This window comes from Alexandromys fortis, unplaced genomic scaffold (genome assembly GCF_014885135.2).
Source record: "Alexandromys fortis isolate MF-2015 unplaced genomic scaffold, M_Fortis_MF-2015_v1.1 scaffold_20, whole genome shotgun sequence".
NCBI classification, from domain to species: Eukaryota; Metazoa; Chordata; class Mammalia; order Rodentia; family Cricetidae; genus Alexandromys; species Alexandromys fortis.
In genome coordinates this window covers 5911111-5937223 of record NW_026067903.1, presented here as the reverse complement: position 1 = coordinate 5937223, position 26113 = coordinate 5911111, and the positions used below count along the sequence as shown (strand labels likewise).

The following is a 26113-nucleotide window of genomic DNA, read 5'->3' as shown; positions in this document are numbered from 1 at the left end:
ATGCCAACCTTGGGGTCTCACAGATCATCTTTTATAGGTTGGAACATTCCTTTCTGTTCTTGGTTTGTTGAGAATGATTACTATGGAAGTATACTGTCTTGCTAAATTCTACTCTGCCATAGGCCAAAGCAGTTTTATTATTAACCAATAAAAGCAACACATATACAGAAGGACATCCCACATCAATCAGTACAGTATAGAAGTCTTTCCTCAGCATTCTAGGCATTTAAGTAAAACAGTGTGGAATAATAAACACATTCTCCTTACATCCTCAAAGACCACCATATGTACTTTTTTTCTGGAAAAAAAAGTTGTTACTCTACAATTTGAACAGACTGAAGGCTAAATGATTGCTAGTCATTTTTTTTTCTATATTTGTTCTTGTCCAACTTTAGTACAACCAATCTCATCGAGGACAAAAAGTCAGAGCATAAGGAGACAAGTGTGGCAGGTCCAGGAGCCTGTTGATCAGAAGGTTTGATTCACAATTTTGCTGTACCTGGCTTTGTCTTCTTCTTGAGACATGTAGAAGGAAAAGTAGAGATAAACCCTTGCTGAGAGAAAGGTTATGGGAATTAGGAGTAATGCGGACAGAGAGAAGATGGCAGAAGGAGCACCAGCTGGCTACTGTACACATGTATGTTCACATAAGACAGATTTTCTCAAGCTTTGGGCAGTCCACACAAGAAGTGGAGGGTACACTGCAGGAAGAGCCTTCCCTGTCTAGGTTGTCCTCTCCTCTTGGTGACATGAGAGAACTCTGGGCCATGAAAAGAGAATGCTTATTTGCCAATAGGCAGCACATTCTTCATTATGCTACATCACTTACTTCTACAAGCTCAGCGGTTAAAGATAACCACGTATTACTGTACTACTTTAAGACTGGCTGGTTTATCTACTCAGGGTTTCACAAGGCTTCTGCAAATTACTAGCAGGCCGAATTCTCAGGCAGAATGCAAAGTCCACAGCTAATTCATTTAATTTGTTGGCATAGCTCATGCTGCTCTAAATCCCCTGCCATCCAGCACCTCTACCTTAAAACCAGCAAAAAGAAACTTTACACCATGTTCCTCTCCTTCAAATATCCAACACTTGGCTCCTGGTTCTCAAGCCAGACTTTGAAGGCTCTGGGTCAAGGTCTGGCCTACCCAGACAACCCTCCATTTTAAAGACCATGTGATTTAGACAGAACCTTAGTTATAGCAATACCTGGATGAGTGTCTGACTGCAAAGTTAAGAGGTCTATATAGGTATATTAGAAGCCTGAAATTCTGCCAATCATTTCACAGATCTGTCTACCACAACTGTGTGATCTTGGCTAGCCAAGTTGAATTTAAAAATAAAACTAAACAGATGCCCAGACTCTTGGCCTGTTTGTTTCCATTACTGGCTGCTCCAGACAGAGAAGTCAAAGGGAACACTGGGAGGTATTTCTAGAAGAACACAGCTGAAGCTATCAGGCATTTGTTCTCAAGTTTCAAGACCAGTACAAATGACTGTCCAGATTCTAGAGGCATCTAAGGCTCCAAAGAATTGGGAGGAAACATCTAGGAAATGGAGCAGCTTGGAAAGTAAGCTGCAGCTTTGTGGTCAGTGGCACACTTCCTATGTCACAGTAAGATGACACTGCACTAGCAGAAACAGCTGCACAAATGGTTTCCCAAATGCCCTTAGACAAACCTCATGAGTGTCAATAACACAGCATTCTGTTTAATGGAATTCCTGCCATAGGCAGGAAGCTGGTCCAAATCAGCTCAGCACTTTGTACTACTCAATCACAGAAAACCTTACAGTTTTCACAAACGCGTCATAAACCCTTGTGTGAGACTAAGAATTAGCAATGGAAAAACTACAAGGTACCAAATAACTTGGAAAAAGCAGACTCCTTGATTTTACTGAAACACCAAAAAGTAACTAGAGAGAAATACCTTTTATATATTGAACTTATTTTGACAAGAGTCCTATTTCTAGCAACAACATATTCAATGTACACATTAAAGTCAATTAGTAATGATTTTAAACTGAATATTTGAAGACATTTTTCTGCACCTAATAATTATATAAACCAAAGAATTCAGTGAACCAAGTTTCTATGCCAAACATCTTTTACTGTTTCCAGTAAATGTTTGAAAGAAAGGTGTTGTTATGGAAACAGAAAACATTTAAGAACACTGGCATAAACAATTTGGATGAAGGGAGAAAAGGAGGTCAGCAGTGCCCAGACTGCTGCACATTATTTGGAAACTGGAAAGGAAAGGGAGAGGGGAGGGAATAGAAATTAAACATCAAAGATATAAATTTCATTGAAGAAAAAAAAAAAGCCAAGGAAAGTCTATTGGGGGCTGGAGACGTGGTTAGGAGCACTAGTAGTTCTCACAGAGGACTTATGTTCAGTTCCCAGCACCTAAACACTTAAACAGTGGCTCATAAGTGTCTGTGACTCCAGTTCCAGGTGATCCAATGCTTTCTTCTGACCTCTTCAAGTACCAGGTCACATGTGGTTCATATATATAATATGCAGGCAAAACACTACACATGTAAATCTTAAAGAAGAAAACAAAGGCCCATGTCATCAAACCATTAATTTGATGTCTGTGAAATGAACTATAGAGGATGGTAGAGATGATCACAGTAGTGATCACAGTTAGTAGCAGGTTTCCCAGGAAGCAGCAAGGTAAATGTCTCATTACAGCCTCATTAAGGGGCCTGAAATTGGAAGATGTCATAGGTAGTCATGAATGGAACTCCACTTTTGATACTAGAATGCTGGCAGCTTTCAAGCCTCACTGATCCCACAATTGCCTCCTGCATCACATGCAGGCAAGGGGCAAAAAAGGTTCTACATGCCTTCATGGCTAATGAGAAGACCAAAAGTCCACACTCTTGCCATCACCTTAACCTGAAATATAATAAAAGCCAAGCACGTCTCCTTTCTTCTCTCTTCAGCAAAGGCTCTGAGACTTGCTTGAGGGCCCACTGTGGTTTCTTCAGAATGCTTCATTCTGTTAGTACAGATAGAGATGGCCCCTAATATTTACAATGGCCAGAATTATGCCTTTCCTTCTTAAACTTTACAATGGTTTGTAAAATATACTCTGGGTCATGTGCATTCACTAGAAATTGTACTCTGATCCCAGATCTCTTTCTGGGCTACAGCTATGTAGGCCTAGCCTCTCTCAGGATGCTGGGCAGCAGAAGGCAGACACAGCACCTGGTCAGCCTCAGTCATGAGAGAATAGCTATCAGTGTGCCCAGCACATAAACTTACTTTGGAACACTGAAGTTCCCTGATTTTTTGATAACCCAATTGTTCATTCAGTTCTTTTTCTTTTTTATTTTTTTTAAGATTTATTTATTTATTATGTACACAGTGTTCAGCCTCCATGTCTGCCCTCAGGCCAGAAGAGGGCACAGATCCCATCACAGATGGTTGTGAGCCACCACGTGGCTGCTGGGAATCGAACTCAGGACCTCCGGAATAGCAGTCTGTGCTCTTAACCTCTGAGCCATCTCTCCAACCCCTGTTCATTCAGTTCTTGAGCATGAACTCTGTCATGGTAATGTTGCATTACAATGTCAAAATGCTGAACACACACAAGTGCTGGGGGCTATGTTTTCAGTGTTTCTGGACAGAGAAGTGTAAGAGATTCTATCATATATTCAGCACACTATAAAATAGACTTTTGCTGCATAATTTTGCTTAAGTGTAAATTAATGTAAATGCTCTAAGCACATTTAAGGGAGCCCAGGCTAGTTCAAAGATGTGATTCAGTGGTGGAGAGTGTGCTTAGTGTATGCAAAGTTCCAGCTTCAAACCCAACTCCAAAAGGAACTGAAAACAATACACAAAATACAGAAAAAGAAAAAGGGAGGCTGGCTATGTTACTCAGAGTACATGTCTTACTTTGGGTTTTTTATTACTATGATAAAACACCATGACCAAAGCAAGCTGGGGAGGAAGGGTTTATTCAGCTTATGCTTCCACATCACAGTTCTTCATCAAAGAAGTCAGGAACTCAAACAGGGCAGGAACCTTGAGGCAGAAACTGATACAGAAGCAATGGAGGGGTGCTACTTACTGGCTTGTTCAGTATGCTTTCTTATAGAACCCAGGACCACCAGCCCATGAATAGCATTACCCATAATAAGCTGCCCCCCATCAGTTACTAATTAAGAAAATGCCCTATAGGCTTGCCTACAGCCATATATATATGTATATATACATATATATGCACATATATATCAATCACAGTACTAATTACATTTTCAAATCAATGACACTTAAACTTATGCTAGGTTAAGAGAGAACCATACAAAGATTACAATATAAACCACAATTTGCTATGTGGAAGGAGAAAAAAAAAAGACACACCAGAATGCAGTGCGCACTCATGAAAAGTTTCAGCTTACAGCAAAGAAAGATCCTTGTGATATAACTCCCATGACCACTTTTAACAGGTCTGTGTATATTCCTGTCTGAGCACATGGTAATGACTGTAATTATGCATATAATCTTTGGAATAGGTAAAAAAAATCATATAATTGTGTATCAATTGTTCATCAGCACACTTAGCTCACACCCTCATTTCAATATAAAAAATGGTACTTCGGCTACATTATGATTAAATATAATCGATTACTATCACTTTTTATGCAATCATTTCCCTTTTTTAAGACTAAACAGTTATTCTTGAGGGTTTTTATTGGTGTTTGTTTGTTTAAACAAAATTAGTTATAGGGTATGTTCTTATAATTTAAATACCACTTTCTCAGTTGCCCATATCCATTATAAAGAACTCTTTAAAAGGCTAAAAAGTTGTATATGATGTTGCTTTTTAGAATATAAAAAATAATTTTTTTCCATTTAGCCAAAGGTCAAAGTCCACCAGCCAAAGACTGTTAGTTTCATGGAAAGAAAGAAAAGTGTGTGTGATATATAATAATCCTATCCTAAATTGAACAAATATCTGTATGATAAACTTTTCATATCCTCTTGGGGTATGTATGTGTGTGATATCATCAGTCTTGACATTCAAACCAAATTTTAGGTGGTGATTCATCTCATCTCTGTGTGAACAATACTGGTTGTGCTAGCTGTGAAGGTTTGTTTTACAAAACAGGTATGAACTCTACTAAACTGGTCATCGAGGATATGAGAAGGTGTCTATGGTGGTCTTCAATAGGAACAGCTGCCCACTGTATGATTTCTCTCTCTTGATGAAATACTGACAAACTTAAAAATGGCTCCTAGTATTATGTCCACTGATACATGCCTCTTGTACAGCTGTTTCAGAGACCAGACAATGAATCTAGCTGCTCTATCCTGAGATATTTTCAACTAGAGAAACAGAAGCTAGTGTCTCCCAGGGAAGACAGGAATGGAAGCAGTCAGCAGGGCTGTTCTCATACTTTTAGGAAAAAGGTATCGGTAACGAGAGAATAAGAAAGTGAGCAAGTTGAGAAACACAGGAGTCCTGGGAGCATTGGATAATATGGACCTGCATGTCTGCGGTGGCAGCTAAGTCACAGTCTCCTTTTTGCTTTAAGGAGTTTCAGGTAGCATTTTCTCATTTACAATTGAACAACTACAGCACTGATTGAACCAGAGGTATATAGGCACTCTGTACTTAATGATAATTTTCTTATTCTATCAACAATGGTGAGCTAGTTTTTGTAGAGTGTCCTTATGTATGGAAATGACAGCTAAAGAAATAGGACTGAATCATTATAGTGCCTGTTGATTTCAGATAGTTTATAATAAACTACAAGGCTCTGGGTAGATGGCTGGCCCAATTGATAAAGCACTTGCTGTTTAAGGCTGAGGGCCTGAGTTTGGATCCCAGGGCCAATATAAAAAGCTGGCCATATATAATCCAGCACTAAGGAGGTAGAGGCAGGAAGGATGCTTGAAGCTTTCTAGTTAGCTGTCTAGCTAAATGGGTGAGCTCCAGGTTCAGTGACAGAATCCTTGTCTCAAAAAAACAGGGTGAAAAGATTCTGACATTCACATTGTGGAAGGAGAGAATCAAATTCCCACAAGTTGTCCTTTGACCTGAACACACACAATCAAAACGTAAAAAAAAAAGCTGTCAAACCTGTTTATCACTTAATGATCATTTGTTCTATCATTTTGCACGTAAGAAAGGTTTAGATGTAAGAGATTTAGCTTTTAGAGCAGTTGCAGAGATGGCTCAGTGGTTAAGAGCATTTTCTACTTCCAGAGGACTAGAGTTTGGTTTCTAGCACCCAATGCCAGGCAGCTCACAACCTGTTAACTCCAGGTCCAGGGATCTGAAGTGCCTGAATTCCACAGGCACCTGCACTCAAGTGCATATGTACACAGACACACATGCCTGCTAAAAGTTAAAATGAAGTCTTTAAAATGATGGAGGTGGGTCTTGTAATAATAAAGAAACTGCCTCGGCCCTCATAGGACAGAAAATTAGGTGGGTGGAGAAAACAGAAGAGAATTCTGGGAGAAAGAAGCTTAGTGAGTGAGTCGCCATGGTTCTCCCGCTCCAGACAGACGCAGGTTAAGATCCTCTCTGGTAAGCCAGCTCGTGGGCTACACAGAATATTAGAAATGGGTTAGAACAATATGTAAGAGCTAGCCAATAAGAAACTGGACCTAGCCAGGCCAGGCAGTGTTTGAAAGAATACAGTTTCCGTGTAATTATTTCTGGGTATAAACTAGCCATGCGGGCGGCCGGGTGCCGGGGACGCAGCCCCGCCGCTCCTATTTCAACATTAAAAAACAAAGGGGAGAGATTTTCAAGGTATGAATGAACATGCCCAGAGTTAGAAAGACCACACTGACTTTAAGATATTGTCTGTAGCTTTCTACATATGTGGTGTAAGAAATGTAAGAAATTTACCATTCATCATAAGGCACCAGAACTTTTTTGAGGAGGGTAATAATATGATCAAATTAAAAGAAATTTTAATTATACTTTATTTATTTATCTATCTATGAGGGGCATGAGTATAGAGGTCAGAGGACAACTTTTGGGAGTCTGTTCACTCCTTCCATCATGTAGACAACATTGATTGAACTTAGGTTATCAGGGTTGGCAGTAAGGCCTTTACCCACTGTGCCATCTCCCTTGTCTTATGATCAAATTTTAACATTTTAATTTGCTGACACCATGGATCAAAAACCAGAAAACTACATAGGTGGCAATAGTCTTAAATTTTCAAACTATGACAAGGGCCTGTGCCAAGAGGAGGTAGCTAAGCGGTGGGGATTATATGAGAGCATACATGGATTTGGTAGAAATCTTTCTACTGATGGAGAGGAAGGGGAAGAGATATGAGCGTTCTAGGGGAAAGGAAGCAACCCAGATGTCTCAGTGAGTGAGGAGGTGGGGACAGCAGACTGGGAATCACAGGCTTATGCCCAAGTCATGAATGACGGAAGGTTTCAGATATGATAAATGTGTAATGGTTTGTGTGCTCACAAGGCTGCAGGGAGAGAAAGGAAGGAGCAGGAGGAAGAGTGCCATGCATTCCACAAAGTATCAAGAGAACAAAACTAGTGCTGTTAACAAAGACCCTGACCAGTATAGTGCTGGGGACTGTGGACCCCCAGACCCTGAATTTCCTGTGACCCCCTTGCCTGCCAGAGTATAATGTTTACAGCTACTCTGAGCAAAACAACTTGTTTTCCTGTGTTTGCAGCTGCTCTGAGCACCAGACAGGGGAGTGGTTTCTGGTGGCTTGCAGCTGAAGGATCTCAAGAGCTAGGGTGTGGCCACTGGTCAGGGAAGGCACTATATAAGCTGTCCTAGAACACAATAAAGTTGGCACTCTTGGCATTCTTGGGGAATTCAAGGATGACCCGTGTCTATGTCTCTGTCTGTGTATGTGTGTGTTTCCATCTCCAGCCCCTTGCCTGGCATAGTGCTAGAGTGCGTTACAAGCATAGTACCATCTTACACGTAGTACAGGCGCTACAGGACCATAGTACGCTTAGTAGCACAGGTTACAATATAGCAGTGTTGGGATTAGTGAGCTGCCAAGGGCAAGGATCCTTTCCATTTTTCTGCTGTTAGGCAGAGTGCCCTGGCTTTATCCTCTGACTAGCACTCCTCACTGATTGACGGGATGGTTGCCACGAGACCCCTGATGCCAATACAATATTGAGCATGGAAGGGGGGTGCTTCTTTCATATGTTTAACAATAATGGAGGGGAAAAAATTTCTCCCCTAAAGCCCTCTTTGACCTGTCCTCATACTCCTAGCTACACTGGGTCATATTTACCTTTGAACTGACCCCAAACAAGAATGGTGTGGCAGTTTGAATGTTTTTGGCTCCCACAAACTCACAGGGAGTGGCACTATTAGGAGGTGTGGCCTTGTTGGAGGATGTGGGTCTTGTTGGAGGAGGCTAGATGACTGTGCCTTTAATCCAGACCTTGAGGATGGAGGGCACACCTTTAATCTGGGTCACACCTCTGTCACTGTGAGGGCCGGCTTTGCTCAAGTTTTCCTCACTGTGACAGTCCTGCTGTCTGCTGTAGCACTCTCAGCTCCAGCAGTATCTGCCTTCATGCCACCACTCTCCCCAGTGTTGTTCACAATTGGACTGAAACTGGAAGCTAACCACTCTCAATTAAATGTTTTCTTTGTAAGAACTGCTGTGGTTATGGTGTCTCTTCAAAGCAATAAAAGCCCAAACTAAGACAAATGGGAATGTTATATCAACTTAAATAGAATTTGCTCCTGAGCCAAGGACTTGGTCCCTTTTCCTAAGGGTTGGACAATTAAAAACAAAACAAAAACAAACAAACAAAAACCTGAACATGTATTAACAAAAACAGAAGAGTGTGTGAGTTGGGAGGGAGGTAGGTGCCTACAGGCAATAGGACAAAGCTCTGGGAGCTATTCTATGATGCGTTCTGATCTCAAACTTTCTGCTTAGTATCCATTTAAGAAAAGCAGAATGTCTGGAGACAGAAAAAAAAATAGATCAGTGCAAGAAGAATTTCAATTGACTAACAAGGTTTATGCTTCTGAGAGTGGGGAAAAACATATAACTCTGAAAGAGGATGTGAACTAACACATTTGATTTCCTTTAGCAACTGGTTACTTCCTAATGCCACTTAGGAATAGCTTTCTGTAGTGGCAATATACTCTCAGTTTCTTGTCATGAAGCTACTTTTGAGTCTCCAAAGAGCCTGGACTCTAAAACTGCAAAACACAGTATTTCAACTGTGAGACCTTCCATTTTTAGAGACAAGAAAGCTAAATTTAGGACTCTTGATGTCTACATCCATGCAGCGGCTGGGTGCTGACACTGGGCTGGACTAAATTACAGCCCCCAGAATTCCTTTCCAGTGCATTTCTCACTTGTGAGCACTGAGGACTACAGCACTCCTAGAGTCTCTCCTGCAAGTGGGAGATGGCAAGAGAGCCAGTAACTATCTTAAAGTATAGATACCTTCCCAAGCTATTGAAATACTAATTAATGTGGGTGCTTCTAGAAGCCATCTGCAGACCAGCTTAGGTCAAAAGGGAGCTCATTCCAGGTGGGTGTGCTAATAACTTGGAAGACCTTTCATGAACAGCTTAGGCCTTCTTCTCTACCAACTACTGCTCTCCCTAGCTCAGGATCTCCTCCTGCCTGCCATGGAAAAGATCAGCAGCAGGCCTCATAGTTTCAGCTATTCTCCATCTTCTTCAATGAATGCTTAACCAGCTCCCACAGCCATATAAGCCAAGTCTCTCATATGCCCACAAGTGCATTGCTAAACATATTCATAAACGCACACATTTAAGATCTGCAGCAGGTTCTGATTTTCCAAATGAACTCCACTATGTATGCTTCTCCATCTGCCCACAAAATACCTTCTGTAACCCCAGTTCTTTGTATAATAAAACACATTAATGTTCTTAGATGAAGCACAGATATATTTGAAATAATGGTAAAATAATGTCTTAGTTAATTGAAGAAAATGTAACGAAATGCCATACCCTCGGTGGATTATAACCACCAGGAACGTCTTTCTCACAGTTCCAGTACCAGAAAATCTGAGTAAAGAGTGCCAGCACATTTTGGTTCTGGTGAGTTCCTCTGTGGTTCACTGATGATGTCTCCCTGCTAAATAATCACCTTGTAAACAGTGCAGGGTGGCTCTGTCCTCCCTCACAGCCTAGTCTTTTTGCAAAGACTTCCCATACCATCATATTCTAGACACGGTTTCAGCACATAGTGGGGCTGGAGGACACAAACATCAGACCATAGAGAACACTGTTCCTTTTTGCTCACTTCTGTTTTAGAAGCAGCACAGGAGACTGCTGGTCCAAGGATTAGTTCCTTTCCTGTGCTTCTGATAGTCCTTCTCACTGTTACTTGCCTTGTTTGTGCTCTGCTGAAGTTCATCTGTCTTCCCAAGGGTCTACAGTAAGCTTACAAAGCTTCTCAGCCTGTGAGTTTTCAGTTTCTCTATGACCAGTGTCAGTCTCAGTAAGAAAGCCCATCTGCTTCTTTTTCAGTCAATGCTGATTTTACTATTCCCACCAGCCGCCTCTGGTTCATACACCAAATGCTTCTCTAGCCATAAAGGTTATTGAAGGTTAGCTTTAAATATTCTGTATGTCATTTCATTAAGACTTCCTCTTGAGGAAGAGTCATATTGTATAATATACTAGTTTCAGCACTGATCATGAACGAAATATGCAAACAACTAAAAACAGCAAACAAATACAACAAATATGACCATGTAATTTTATGTTCTCTACTACTACAAAATAATAAAGAAATAGAAAAGTTCACTATGTATTAAGTTGAAAAGCAAGTTAACAGATAGTATGTTTAGAAAATATGGTTATGTTTTGTGACTCAATAAATATAAATGCTGGGCTGGTGAAGTGGCTCAGAGGTTAAGAGCACTGACTGTGCTTCCTGAGGTCTTGAGTTCAATTCCCAGCAACAACACAGTGGCTCACAACCATCTATAGTGGGATCTGATACCTTCTTCTGACATACATGTATACATGTAGACAGAACACCCACAAGTAAAATATAAATTTAAATGAATAAATAAATATAAATGCAAAGGCCATAAAAGATGACAGTTCAAATATAGAAGTTCTAAGCAGTCAGGCTATGGTAGCTCTTCACTTTCTTGCCCTCACAAATATTTTGTGTCTAAATTTATTACAATGACCATGTGGTGTGGGACAATTCTGTATTCTGTCAATTATGCTTTAAATAAACTCTGATTGGCCAGTAGCCAGGCAGGAAGTATAGGTGGGGAAACCAGACAGAAAGTAGAGGTAGATCAAGGAGAACAGGAGAATTCTGGGAAGGAGGAAGCCCATTCCTCCCCAGTCCTGCCCAGACAGGGAAGAAGGAAGATGTGACCTGCCCTGCTGAAAAGTTACTGAGCCACGTGGCTAACATATACTAGAATAATGGGCTAATATAAGTTATAAGAGTTAATAAGAAGCCTGAGCTAATGGGCCAATCAGTTTATCATTAATATAGACCTCTGTGTAATTGGGCTTACTGGCTGTGAGAACTGGGCAGGACAAAAACCCCAACAAGCAGGCCCTCATGTTACAACCATGTACCACTTGACACAATAAACAAAACTCCAGTTTTTTTTTTTTTTTTGATTTTTTCGAGACGGGGTTTCTCTGTAGTTTTTGGTGCCTGTCCTGGAACTAGCTCTTGTAGACCAGGCTGGCCTCGAACTCACAGAGATCTGCCTGCCTCTGCCTCCCAAGTGCTGGGATTAAAGGCGTGCGCCACCACTACCTGGCCAAAACTCCAGTTTTATACTGGTTATTACCACCCCTTGCAAGCTCTTACAGATCAACAAATGAATTTGGAAAGGTGTCTATAAAATGCTGTAACCTACGTGCAAAACAGTTTCACTACTCTGGCTTTTTGTGACAGACTGCTTTTATATTCCCAGCTGGTCTTGAACTGTTGATCCTGCTTCAGCCTCTTGAATAATCTTGTGTGCCACTTCATGTTTTAGGGAAACAGACGAAAGAGGGTAGATCCACTCCCCAAGAAATATATGATTCTTCCAAAATCATCATTTCAGAATCTTGTTTATCGCAATGTCTCCTATTTTCGGGGTGGGGAATTAAATCAAAGAACTGAGAGACAAATAAATTGGAAGGAATTTTTAGCTTCAGTTCAAGTATTTTTATGTAACTGAAAATTTCTTTATTTCAAAATGTAATTTACAAGCACCCTCAATAAATGAATGAATGGCTGGGGAGAAGGCTCAGTCAGTACAGCTCTTGCCAACCAAGTATTGGGAACTGAGTTCAGATCCCCAGTACCTATGTAAAAAGGCAGGAACGATAGCACACCTCTGAAATCTCAGTGCTGGGTAGGAGACAAGCAGATCCAGGAGCTTGCGGACCAGCAGTCTAGTTGAATTAGTAAACTCAAGATTTAGTAAATCCCTGCCTAAAATAATAAGGTCAAAAAGTAATGGAGGAAGACACTCACATTGACCTCTGACAGCAATCTCTAGCCACATACATAATGACACATATACAACATACACATGCAAAGCAAAAAACCAAAGCAACAAATGGAGCAGAAAACAACTAGATATAAAGTTTTGAAAGAATGTCTCAAGAGCAGTTGCTGATTTTTTAAACTGGAATTTTCACTGATTTAGACTAAAATTTGGTACTGAAAACTAATCTACATTTTCACCTCCATGTCTCATAGCATATCAAACATTATTTAATGCCACAGTGTTAGCATGGAGTTCATTAGTCTATGCTTACCTTTTCTGAAATCACACTCAAAAGATAATTTTACTAAAAAAAGAAAATCCTTTATTTAAAAAAAAATTAACCATATCGGTAAACATCAAATTCATGTATTTTCAGTAAATATTTTTCATTTTAACAAAGACTGTGATACATTCTGTAACTGAATTGAGAACTCTGTATTTGTAGTTTTATCATGGCACCTGACTTAGTATATTTTGTGCTGCTAGAACAGAATATCACAAACTGTATAATTCATAGGGAATAGGAATTCTGGGAACTGCATGGACACATACATAAAATGCAGTGGTGAAATTATTTTCTTAGCATGCACAGGCCCTGGGTTTGATCTCCTGCACTACCAAATAGACAAACAGACAGACAGACAGGAGACAGATAAGTAATTAATAAAGTAAATAAGGCCTAGAAAGATGGCTGAGTGATTTTCTCCTTTTCCAGAAGACCTGAGTTCAGTTTTAGGGAATGTGACATTGTCTTCTGGCCTCCATGGGAACACATGGCATAGACACACGCAGACATGCACACCCAAATTTAAATATATCTGAGTGTGTGTGTGTGTATGTATGTATGTATGTATGTATGTACGTACGTACGTACGTACGTACGGTATGCACGTATGTATACATAAGAATAAACTTATTCCCTTTCAGTTCTGAGAGGCAGAGGGTCACAGTAAGGTGTCTGCATCTGGTCAAGGTGTACCTGTTATGTCACAGCAGTGCTGTAGGCATCAGATGACTCCACAGAGCTTAATCACCTATGAAAGATCAGAACAGCTGGTAGTGTCGGCACACACCTTTCATCCCAGCCCTCGGGAGGCAGATCTCTGTGAGTTTGAGGCCAACCTAGTCTACAAAGCGAGTTCCAGGACAGCCAGGACTGTTTCACAGAGAAACACTGTGCCCCCCCCCCCCCGCCCAAATCCTAACAGTTCTTAAAGCTTTTTCAGAACAACATGATCATTCATTTCCTATCTGAACATTATGGTCTTTAAAACCACAGAAAGTCAATTTTTCTTATATAATGGCTGATTCTGAATACAGGCTCCGTCTTGAAGTATAAACACTAACTCCTTCAACCCAGGATCTCCCCAAGAATATCATCATCAGAAAACATAGGTTAGCAAGCATTCTTTGTTCGATTCTTGGGTGATTCTAATTACCTAGTCATGCTTCAGAAAATAGAAACAATATATTTGACTTCTACATTTGAAACTGGAAAAGGTACTTAAATTTATTTATTATGTTTATTTCAGCAAAAGCAGCTGACTAAAACCTTGAGTAATAAAGAAAACTATAATTTAATCTATTTAGTTAGAGCTGACCTAAAACATTGATACAACCAAAAAACTGCGAAGGTGAAATGTAGTGTTTCTCTAGTAGAGGAAAGGGAGCTGGCAGTGGACACGACACTGCAAAGATTGTTCAGAGCCTCGCATTTAACAATATTTATTTACCAACCACAAAATTGAAAATGCAAACTTTGGCCTTTGCTTAGAAACTCACTGACGGTAACAACATAAAGAGAGAAAGTAAGAAATAATCCACATTCCCAAGGGCAGGAGAATAACTGAACACACAGAAATGTGTATGCATTTAAATTTCATTTAGGATAGGCTGATAGTATGGAGATTTACTTATATTAGTGAGGAAAAATAAAGATAAAATCGCACAAATAGTCTGACCACACTTGAGTAAAACACACTACCAAATGCATGCACACACAGAACCAAACCCAGACCACATGCTCTACCAGTGCAGACCCTGGTCCACTAGTGCTATAGGTACAGCTTGCTCTTCAGCCTTTCTGTAACAGGCAAGAAGGTAAGAGGCCCTGCTTACTTAACTGCAACTGGAGCACAATACGGTGTGCACTTGTTTCTCTACACATCTCTAAGATGTGTGAAACAAGAGTCCTTAAGGTAGGAGGTGACCCAGTGTGTGGTTTAAGAAAACAGCTCAGCTCTGGGCTCAGATACATCTGGGGCATTTGCTTTGATCTTCCATTTGGGGTTGGAGATCATACTATTTATTGATGTACTATGGACACAAGCACTATAAAAGCACGCATATCACGCAAAATGTCAGGAAGAAAAAATGTAAACACCAGAAACGAAGTACTTATCAGAAGAGGCTTAAAGGCTTAGGCTACCTCTCATGCTCAGATCCTCTGAACCAGAGACCATAGTGTGTGGGCATTTTCACTTTCAAAGTTTACATTATGTCATACTCTTAACAGATACTTGCTTCCTAGTTTCAAAGGCCTTCAACATCATTTGCTTTGTTAAGACTTGAACATGTCGTTTTCTCACACAGCTAACACATGTAAAATAGTCCTACAGTTCCAAATTACTTACTGTTCATGGAAATCCAGCATTGGTGGCTCGAATCGTATGGGCCTACAATTACCCCGGTACAGAGAAATGCTGGAAATAAAAAGAAAAAATATGAAAAGCAGCTCTTTCATTCTGCAAATCATAGTCAGATGCCTGACTTCTGTTAAGATTTTGCATGGCAAGCCTCAGATATTATGATTCAACATTAATGTAAGATATCAAGGATCTTGGGGAGCATGTGGTGCTTACATACCTGAAGTGTTTATGTATCATGAAGTTAGAAATGCAGTCAGCTATTAAAGTAACGTTCAAAATGGATTTTGATATTTTTGTTTGAAGAAATAAAATACAATCCATCAGAGACTACTGTATTTCCATCACTTGCATAATTCACAGGAACACAAGTTTCCAAATGATATAATTCTATCCAGAAGATACACAAGTTTCCAAATGATGTATTTCTATCCAGAAGATACACAAGTTTCCAAATGATGTATTCTATCCAGGAGATACAGGAAACACAGTAGTAGTACATATAAATGAAATGGGGGCTACTGAGCTAAGAGTAATCAACTCCCAAAATGTCTGAGTTCTGCAAATTTGGAGTATCCTTTTGTGCTGTTTGATTAGCCTATTTTGTGCACACGCATTATGAATATAAATGGCAAAAACAGAAAAGAAATAAAACAGCAAATCTCAAGATCATATTGTGCTAAAATACAAAACTACAGATACTCAGATGAGAAGGCACAGTTCTTTGTTAGGTGGCAGCCAGAGGGGTACCCCCTACTTTCTGTCCTCCTTAGATATGACAGAGTAACAGCATTCTTTGGCAGCTTTAAAATAAGAGATGGCCAGCTTGTGTGTTTTTTTAAATAATTTTTTAGATTTATTTTATGAGTATTTTGCCTGGTGCCCAAGGAGGTGGTGCTGAGAATTGAACCTGGCTCCTCTGCAAGAACAAGTGCTCGAAAATGAAAAGTTTCTGCACCCTAATAAGCCTCTCTGCTGATGCAATAATCCAAATCACACCAAATCAAACCAAGTTAGAAAAAGTCCAGTTTCAATGGATACAAACACTCCCAGATGGCTTTCTAATCCCCCAGAGAGACGGGAAAGAAAGACTGGAAAATCACCCGTGTTTGTTCTCTGGGGCGGGGATGGGGGTGTGCTGCAGTTTAAAAACCCTGTGGGTGGGACTGGTCTTGAGCATCTCTGGGCAAGGATTATTGTTTGGTGGGCTTTCTCAGGGGTCGAGTCTGGACTGAGGCAACTGTAGAGGAGGGGGCTTGGAGTGGAGTCTCCCCCGATCCCCAAACATTCCAGACTCTTTGGAAATATGGATGCCAGGGGCTGGGGTGAAGCCTTCACCCAAACACTAAACACTGAGAAAACGTTCCAGTCCCAGCTCATGTATTTTAAGTGTTAAACTCAAACTAGTCTAAAATCTTATCAAGATAAGGAAAGGAAAATGTAATGCCTGAAATAATCATCTGAGTCATCAACTTACATACATAAATATTTGTGCTCAATGCTAGAGGTACAAAGAAGATTAAGATATAGTTTTCCCTCTCACAGAGCCAAGAATCTATTTTCTCTAAGTTGCAAATGAATAATTCTAAAGTGGTAGGCATGACTAAAAAGGACAAACTGCAGTCATTCAACGTAAAGGTGACAGGAAGACAAATCCAGCAGTGTGTAAAAACAGAGACTGAGGAGGACACACCACCAGCTTGGATGGTGGAGACCTAGAGTAGAGGGTAGGGATGTATTTGGCAAGCTGGAGAACAAGGAGGCAGAAAAAACTGTAGTGAAGAGAAGGAGAAAGGGAAACTGAGAGGTCAAATTAGGAGTGTGGATATTATTCTACACCCTCTACAGCTATGGTGGTTTGGATGTGGCATGTCCCCCATAGGCTCGTGTGTTTGAACACTTGATCCCCAGATAGTGGCATTGTTGTAGAACTCTCAGGAGGTAGATCTATGATGAAGAAGTGGGCCACTGGGGTTTTGTAGCCTGGCCCCACTTCCTGTTTACTCTCCACTCTGAAGGCTGACGCAGTGACCTCTCAGTCTTGCCATGGTTTCTCTGCCCTGACAGGAGCATGCCCCTCAACTGTAAACCTTAAGTTGTTTCTTTTCAGATATTTTGTGGCAACAGTGTGAAAAGCTAACTAATACAACAGTGTTTTAAACAAAGAAGTCATATGATTTGGCACTGTTTTGCAGGGTAATTCAGGGCCACAGTGTGAAGAACAAACTGTAGAAACTCAGGAGTGGAAGTCAGGTAGTGCTACAGCAGCTCCGGCTCAGTGCAGCTCTAGCTGCCGGAGCCTATTTGGAACTTAGACAACAGTTGCATTGATCTGGGACGGTAAGAGGAAGAGAGAGGAATCGAGGATGACTTACAGACTGGTGATCTGTGAGGGACTGTGTGGGAAGATGTTCCAGAGTATTGATAAAGTGCCTTATCTAGGTGGAGCTAAATAAGTGGTAGTAAGTGAATGCATGTGGTGACTGCTTATATAAAGAAACTTCCTGGTTCTACTGCAGCAGCCTTGGGTGAATTTATCCTAGTAGTTTATATTATATATTTGGGCAATATTATTTTAAGGTGTGTTGCTTTTGTTTATGCTGCATTTGTTTAACTCTGTGAAGCTGGGATTCTTTGCCTGTCTAAAACACCTGATGGTCCTAATAAAGACAAGAACAGCCAATTGCAGAAGGAGCTGCAGGCAGGCCTGCTTTTCGTACCGCCCAGCTCCCTGCATGGCTAGCTTAGCCCCAGAAATAATAACACACAAACTGTATTCTTTTAAACACTGCTTGGCCCATTAGTTCTAGTCTCTTACTGGCTAATTCTCACATCTTGCTTAACCCATTTCTAGTAATCTGTGTAGCACCATGAGGTGGTGGCTTACTGGGAAGGATCTTAACCTGTGTCCATCTTGGAGAGGAGAGCTATAGCGTCTGCCTCACTGCCTTCTTTCTCCCAGCATTCTGTTAGGTCTACTCTGCCTATCTAAATTCTGCCCTATCAAAAGCCAAGGCAGTTTCTTTATTAACAAATGAAAGTAACACATAGACAGATGACCCTCCTCCATCAGCCAATAGCAAGGCAGGAGCAAGGAGAGGCAGAGCTGGCAGGCAGAGTATAAATAGGAGAAATGACGACGATGAGAAGAACTTCTCAAGAAAAGGAGGACGTCAGGGGCCAGTTACAAACAGAGTAAGAATGAAAGTAACATATACAGGAAAAAGCCCAAAAGCAAAAGGCAGCCAGGATAATTTAAGTTAAGAAAAGCAGGCAAGAAACAAGCCAAGCTAAGGCGGGGTATTCATAAATAAGAATAAGCCTCTGTGTGTGATTTATTTGGAGTTGGGTGGTGGGTCCCTCAAAAAAAAAGTAAATAAGTAAAATAATAATAATAAAAATCACACAATAGGCTTGTCTACAGTCCCTTAAGCAACATTCCACTTCTTTTCCTGTGACATCCTTGGGAGTATGTTTTTACATTCTGTGCTAAAGTCTACTGTAAACTTAGCAGAATACATCCAACAACTCTTAATGGGATTCACAGAATGTTCACAACATGAGTAAAGAGGAAACAATGTGAAAGACGAGTCCTTCATAAATGTATATTTAAAGACAACAGCAGAACCACATCTAAAGAATAATTTTAAAAGGGTCAACACAAACAGGCACAAATATTGCCTTGTTTTTAAGAACTAAAAATGAAGTAACACAGCTGCTACATATATGAGCTGATGAAATGATTCTAACATGTTTATTAACTATAGCAGAGCACCACTAATACTCTATTATGTTTGGAAGTGAAAATGAAAAGTAAACTGAGGTAGGGAATATGAAAAATTATATATATAATGTATATATATATATATACTTTTGTCAATTTCATTTCAAGCCAATCTGGCATGTTCTCACAGCGTTTATACTTTCTTTACAATTATTTGTTCTGAATTATCAATACAATTGTTTTTTAGAAGTTTATGAAAATTATTTGCAGGGCTGGAGAACCATCTTGATAAAATGCTTGCATTGCAAGCACAAGGACTTCAGTTCGATACCCAGAACCCACATGAAAAGTCAGGCATGATGACGTATTACATTTGTAATCCCAACACTGGGGAGATGGAGAAAAGACAGCTCCTGGGGGCTTGATGTTCAGTCAGCTTAGGTTACTTGGGTAATCGCAGGGCAGTGAATGATACCTGAGGAGCAACATCTGACCTCCGCACGCACACAGCCTTGCACTTGTGGACATCCCTCCCTCCAGATTATTTGGAGACAAGAAATGAAGACTTTTCTGATGTAAATCTGGAGAACAATGAAATCCTGGGGAAAAGAACTCTACTATTTGGTTAACCAATGGGTGAAAGTTGGGTGACTTCCAAATGAAATCTACAGGACTTTCTTGGGGTTGAAGGAAGTGTTGAGTACAGAAGTCTACATATGTCTGCCAAGGATCAACTACTAACTAAACAAAAGATACACTCTGACCCAGTATGGAGAAGGGTTTGCAATAGGGTCTTATTCTGTAGTCTGGCTGTCTATGAACTCACTGTTCTCCTGCCTCAGCCTCCTGAATGCTGCAACTACAGTTGGTGAGGGAAGGGCCACCAAACCTGGACACAGTATTTCTTTAAAAAAAAAAAAAATGTGAACCACTTGAACCTAAACACCTAGCATTCCTTGGAAATGGAAATTACAAAGGTCCATCTTCAGAATCTGATTCATTACATGTAGCACAAAGACCAGAAACCTGAATTTTTAAACACAATCTCTCACATATGGCAACTGCTATTTGACTCACAAAGGATCATTTCAAAAACAGATGGAGAAGGGGCAAGTAAAATTTTATAGCCATCAACAGTTTAGTAGTTCCCAATGATTTTTACAAGAGACTGATGAGCAGAGACTTCAAACAAATGAACAGGATTTCCCCTGTATAATATAGATACATATCAATTTTAGTTTTAATACGAATTTAACTAATGATAATAATGATACCAAATGCCTTTTCATGTACTTACCGAACTACTTATCTGTTCTGTTTCCTTTCTAAGACTGAGATACTATCTGAATTATGAGGCTGCCTATGTATTACAGACATTCTCAGACATGGGCACAAACAACACATTTATCTGGTCTTTTCTGAGAGTATTGTCTTAAATAGCAAACATTTTTAATTTTAATGAAATCTAATTTACCATTTTTCTTTGATATATGTTCTTAGTATTTTAAGAAAAAATTTCCGTGGCTGCAAATAATTCTAATGAAACACTGACACATTATTCCAAGAATTTTATGCTTTCAGCTTTTATATATAGACCCACTACTGTCCATTATAAATGGGTGGGAGATTGGCCTGGGCTAAATAGGTAGACATTACTTCTATTTATTTCAAAGTCATTTATAAAGCTAAGAAAGACAAATAATTTATTCCATCTAAGAAACAAAATTAAATATAAGGGGAAAGTGTAACAACTGACAAAATTTAAACAAGAATTATAGGTCAGGGCTAGGAAGACAACTGGCTGCATAAACATAAAAGAACCTGAGTTCAGATCCCCAGATCCTATGTAAAAAGCTGGGCATGATTGTGCTTGCACCTGTAACCCCAGGAGTGGGGAGGTGGGGCTAGATAGGAGGATCACTGGGATTTGCTGGTCAATGGTCCTAGCTCCAGACTCAGTGAAAGATCTTGTCTTAAGAAAATAAGATAGATGGTATTGAGCAGAACACGCACCCACTGTGTGGGGATACACACCTGTATCCTAGCACTGGGAAGGAGAAGAAAGGAATCTGGAACTTGCCAATATGACTGATCTGGCTAGTCAACTTGCCTCAGAGATCCTGTCTCTATCTGTAACAGTGCTTCTGAGATGGAGAAAGGATCTGGGAGGCAAGCTGACTAGTACCTGAATATTCTCATTTCATCTCAAAATAGCTTTATATAATCACATTGGCTTACACTCTATGCAATATATGCCACACAGTGAAATCATTATCACAGTTTGTAAAGAACAATTTTGTTCAGAGTCTTTTTTTTTTTAAATAAGGCTACACAGTTGGTGAACTGATGTTAGGTGCCCTGATTCCTAAGCTCCCACCAAAAGCTCCTCACCCTAAAAACAGATCACACATAGCAGGTGCCCTCACGTCAGAAAACAGTCAATACTAGTAGACAGATCCTGAAGTCAGAAGTTAACCTGCACTTTGGCTTAAAGACTATTTTGATGATTGAGACATCATTTAGAGCACTTGTGTTTCAGGTGCCACACCCCTTAACAACGAAGTCAGCATCTGATTTCAGTACTCTCTTCCAAGGTACTAGGGTCTTCCACAAATGAACTTCACACAACTTGTATCTCTGCTGTCCTCCAAGTTACTGAACACGGGTGCATCACCACTCCAATATACAGAGGAATCTAAGATGCTGCAAGCAGGCTCCTATCTCTTGCTTCTAACACTTCACCAGTTATTCCCAATCATGGCAACTTTCTTCCTTCACATTCTTTCCTAATTCCTACCTGTGCTACAACTGTCTTCCTGAAAGCTGGCCCACAGAACACACAGTGACTATTGGAAGATTCCATATTCAATGAGACAAATAAAGACTACAATGCTAGATGTCAAGTTAGAAGACTGTGTCATGTGGGTGATGGGAACTGAACCCAGGTTCTCTGCAAGAGAAGTGCTCTTAACCACTGAGCCACCTCTCTAGCTCAAAGCCCAGATTTTGTTAATAAATATCATTACCGTAAACATAAACCAGTACAATTCCGTGGCTGATTTTCACTCTCCTAGAATCAAGGTGTGCCTTCCTTTCTACTATGCTGATTCCAGAGTTCATAGAGCTCATGAGAAGTTACTAAGGTCTTACAAACCGGATACTCTTACAAGATAAGGGTACTTCTTCTCAGAGTACATGACAAGTGCAGAACTACATTTTGCAACTTACATGTGCCTAAAAGGCCCATGACTGGGGACTTGGTCCCTAGAGACACTGTAATAGGTTAGACAGGGTGAAAGGTAATTAGTCATTGGGAACATGTCCTTGAAGGAGCGTTTAAGACCCTTGTACATCTCTTGACTCTAATGATGAGGTCAGAAGCTTGGTTTCACCATGCTGTGCTGGGATTTAAATTTCTAAAACTATGGGTCAAAACGAACCTTTTCTCTTTGCCAGTTGATCACTCCAGGTCTTTGTTACAGTAACAGGAAACATTCCAGAATAGTGTGCTATCTAACTGTACCATGTGAGAATTCAGATTTAATCTGGGGTTTCCAAACTTAATATTTAGAAATACATGGCATAAAGCCATGGTACACACCTTATGCCAGCACTTGGGAGGCAAAGGTAGATAGATCTTTTAAGTCTGAGACCAACCTGGTCAACATAAAAAGTTCCAGGCCAGTTAGGTTTACATAGTAAGATTCTGTCCCAAACAAAACAAAACAATACAGAAAACAAAAGAAACACTGTTAATTCCACTGATGAGAATAAGACCACTACCACAGTTTAAAGCCAAATTTAAAGCAAGCTTTATTATTGGCCAGGTCCAATCACAGGTTCCTGGGAATTGATCCTGAGTCATGGTTTACAGCAGCTTAAGAAGGAAAACCCAGAATTCATTGCATTTCTTATCAGGTCCAATAAGGGGCAAGCATCCATCCTGACATACCTCCAACCTACGTCCAGTTTGGAGCAAGCGTACATCTGGACCTATTTTCTGCCTATAAACCTCCCGCCCACAAGTGATTAAGCACGCCCAGTACAGGTGGGTCAAACAAACTTGTTTAGGGGAGTGAAGAACTTTGTTACTGCCTCCAGCATTTCAGCAACAATCTGTCCTTGAGCAAGAGGCTGTCAAGAGGTCCTGGACTTACTAGAATGAGCTATGTTAATTTCAAAAGAACCAAGCAATCACAATCTGAGTTTGGACGAGCAACTATGCTTGTCAATCTCCAAGCTCTCTGACCATCAGACAAAGTGGAAATGGGCATGCATTTTTTTGGCCTCCACACAGATCAGAGACATTTTTATTTCATGGACCTCTTAGGAAAGATAATTAAAACTTAAAATGCAACTTTGGCTCTCACAATGCATCCTGTTTTTATAGTAGAGTATTGCCTGTTCATCAGAGAATGACCCAGTAAAGTGAGCAGAAGTATAGAAGAACCACAGACAAATGAAAGCATGTTTTCATGTTGCCATATGTAAGTCCTACTTACCTTTTCTGTTGATAAGAACTGAGGCCAAGTGTTGTCTCGGTCTGTAAAAGGAAGAATATAAAGATGAAAATGCTAAAACCCAGAGTTATTATAGATAAAATAACCTTTTTGTTTTTTGGTATCTTTACTTTCATCCCATTCCCACAATTGACTTTCAGGTTAAACCCCCCCCCCCAAATCACATAAAATAATAGGTCACACTCTGTAATTAAAATGAGACACTAATCTGGTTCAATTTTAAACATCATATATGGAATACCACAAACTAATGTTATTGGTTACTTTATGTTAGGCAAACAATACAAACCCTATAGGAAAATCTCCTTCACAATCACTTAATATAAATCATGAGCCCCAGAGTATTCACTTCCTTCCCAGTGAGGTGCTGGAGTCTAATGGCTTCTGCCATTATGGAGCTAAAGACACAAGGGAATCTGAGGGGAAACCCTAAGTAATAGATAGGTATTTCTACACTGAAAATGATTAAAGCAATACTGGGAAGGCTGTGAGGAAGACTAAACAAGTGATAGACATGAGGAGAGTGCATCTAAAGAGTTCATGCATGTTACACTAAACTGAAAGGAACAGTAACATGGAAGCCCACACATGTAGTAAAAGAGGAAAGAATATGGTATATCCAAAAAACATACTGCAGATTTATTTGAATGCACTTGAGCATCAGAAAATAATGCTTCAAGGCAAGGCGGGAGTCAAAAAGATGTCCACCCTGTTAAGAAGCCATGGCAATGTTTAGATCATGTACACCAGATGAAATTCAAGGGCCATGAGGCAGTAAGAGACTAAGAGTCATGGTCTGACTTAGTGTTAAGATAGTGTTCTGGCTGTAGTGTGGAGGACAGCAGAGAAAAAAGTTGGGAGTTGTTACTGCAGTTCAGAGGAAGTAAGAATGACAACACTCCAAGGAACACCAGTGATGGATGCAGCCCAAGGCTAGCTGCTATGCTATAATAATTAGGAAAGCAAAACGTGCCATTACTTTCTCCATTACTAGTTCTGTTTTCAAAAGGTATTCTGGTAAATGTGTATGGGGGAAGATAAGGAAGATGTGATTAAATGTTTTTAATTTTGAAAGTATGTGTTAAGTATAAAGGAGTCTGTAATTTTCTTTAATATGCTTTTATAATACAGTTTGTGTGAATATGTATGAATCGATAAGAAACATTGAAAATGTTAATATTTGTTGGGTCTATCTGAGCAGTTTGTGAACAAGTTGATGAAAATTCTTCTATTTTCTATATTGAAAGAAAATTTTCTTTAATTTTAATTATTAAGTTATAGCTAAACACTCCCTCCCAAGAATAGAAGAAAACATTTACAAGTCATGTATCTGTTAAGAGATTAATATCTAGAACATATAAAGAGCTCTGGATATAGATCAGTTGGTACAACATATGCCTAACATGCACAAGACCCTGGGAGCAATACCTAGTAAAACAAAAAATGTAGGTTAGGGGGCAGAAAAGTTGATAAGACATTTTCCCAAAAGACACACACACTGGCAGCAGACACAGAGAAAAATACTCAACAACAATAATTCATTATGGAAAAGCAAAGCAAATACATAGCACTATTTTCTATAAGCTAGATGGCTACTCAAAAATAAATAACTAAAAAGAAGGAAGAAAGTAGAGCTCATAAACACGCAGGTCTAGTAGTTCTAGACTGAAGAAGGAAGATCACCACAAGTTCAAGGCCATCCTGGGGCTACAGTCAGTTCCAAGCCATTCTGGGCTACAGAGTGAGACTCTTACTCAAAAATCAAAAACACCTAAACCAGACACACACACACACACACACACACACACACTCTCTCTCTCTCTCTCTCTCTCTCTCTCTCTCTCTCTCTCTCTCTCTGAAAGGATGTGGAAAAACTGGTATTGGGGATATATAAAATAGCAAAACTACTGTAAAAATTAGCATATAGATTCTCAAAAAAAAAAAAAAACCTAAACACAGACTTATCACATAACACAATAATAACCTCACTCTGGAAAAATACCCCAAACACCATACCAATACTAAAAAATAAACAAACAAAAATCCCACAAGCCACCAATCCTGAAAACGAGACTCAGACTGACTTGTATGCAGAACAGCTAAAGTGCTCTGAATAAATTAGACAAAGGTGGTTTACACATACACTAACACTACTCACCGGAAGGGAAGTGTGTTTAATTATGCAAAGATGTTTTGCATATGTTTTACCTTGCCTGTCTAAGGCGCCTGATGGTCTTATAAAAAGCTGAATGGTCAAAAGCTAGGAAAAGAAATGATAGGTGGGTGACTTCTCTATGGAAACCATGAAAGCCAGAAGGTTCTGGATAGAGGTACTTCAAAAACTAAGAGACCATGGCTGCAAACCCAAACTACTATACCCAGCCAAGCTATTGTTCACTATCAATGGAGAAAACAAGACATTCCAGGATAAGAACAAATTTAAACAATACGTAGCCACAAATCCAGCCCTACAGAAGGTAATAGAAGAAAAATCACAACCCAAGGAATCCAACATTGCCAACACTGCCTACAACAACTCAGGCATCTAGCGACCCTTCACCAACACAAATCAAAAAAGGGAGACACACAAACTCTAATACCAAAAACAATAAGAATAACTGGAGTAAACAACCATTGGTCATTAATATCACTTAATATTAATGGTCTCAATTCACCTATAAAAAGGCACAGGCTAAGAGATTGGATACGAAAACAGGATCCAACATTCTGCTGTTTG

At 39.9% G+C, this 26113-nt stretch overlaps 1 protein-coding gene across 2 annotated transcripts in view; it reads right to left on the bottom strand.

The window, feature by feature from the left end:
- The window catches only part of Tmem131 (transmembrane protein 131), a 163363-nt gene that overhangs the window by 72480 nt on the left and 64770 nt on the right, over window positions 1-26113 (bottom strand). For both annotated transcript variants that reach the window (XM_050134663.1, XM_050134662.1), the window contains exons 3-4: window positions 23359-23399; window positions 15121-15189 (exon numbers count right to left, since the gene is read on the bottom strand). In XM_050134663.1, coding sequence (XP_049990620.1) covers window positions 15121-15189; window positions 23359-23399 — 110 coding nt within the window. The remainder of the gene's footprint in view (window positions 1-15120; window positions 15190-23358; window positions 23400-26113) is intronic.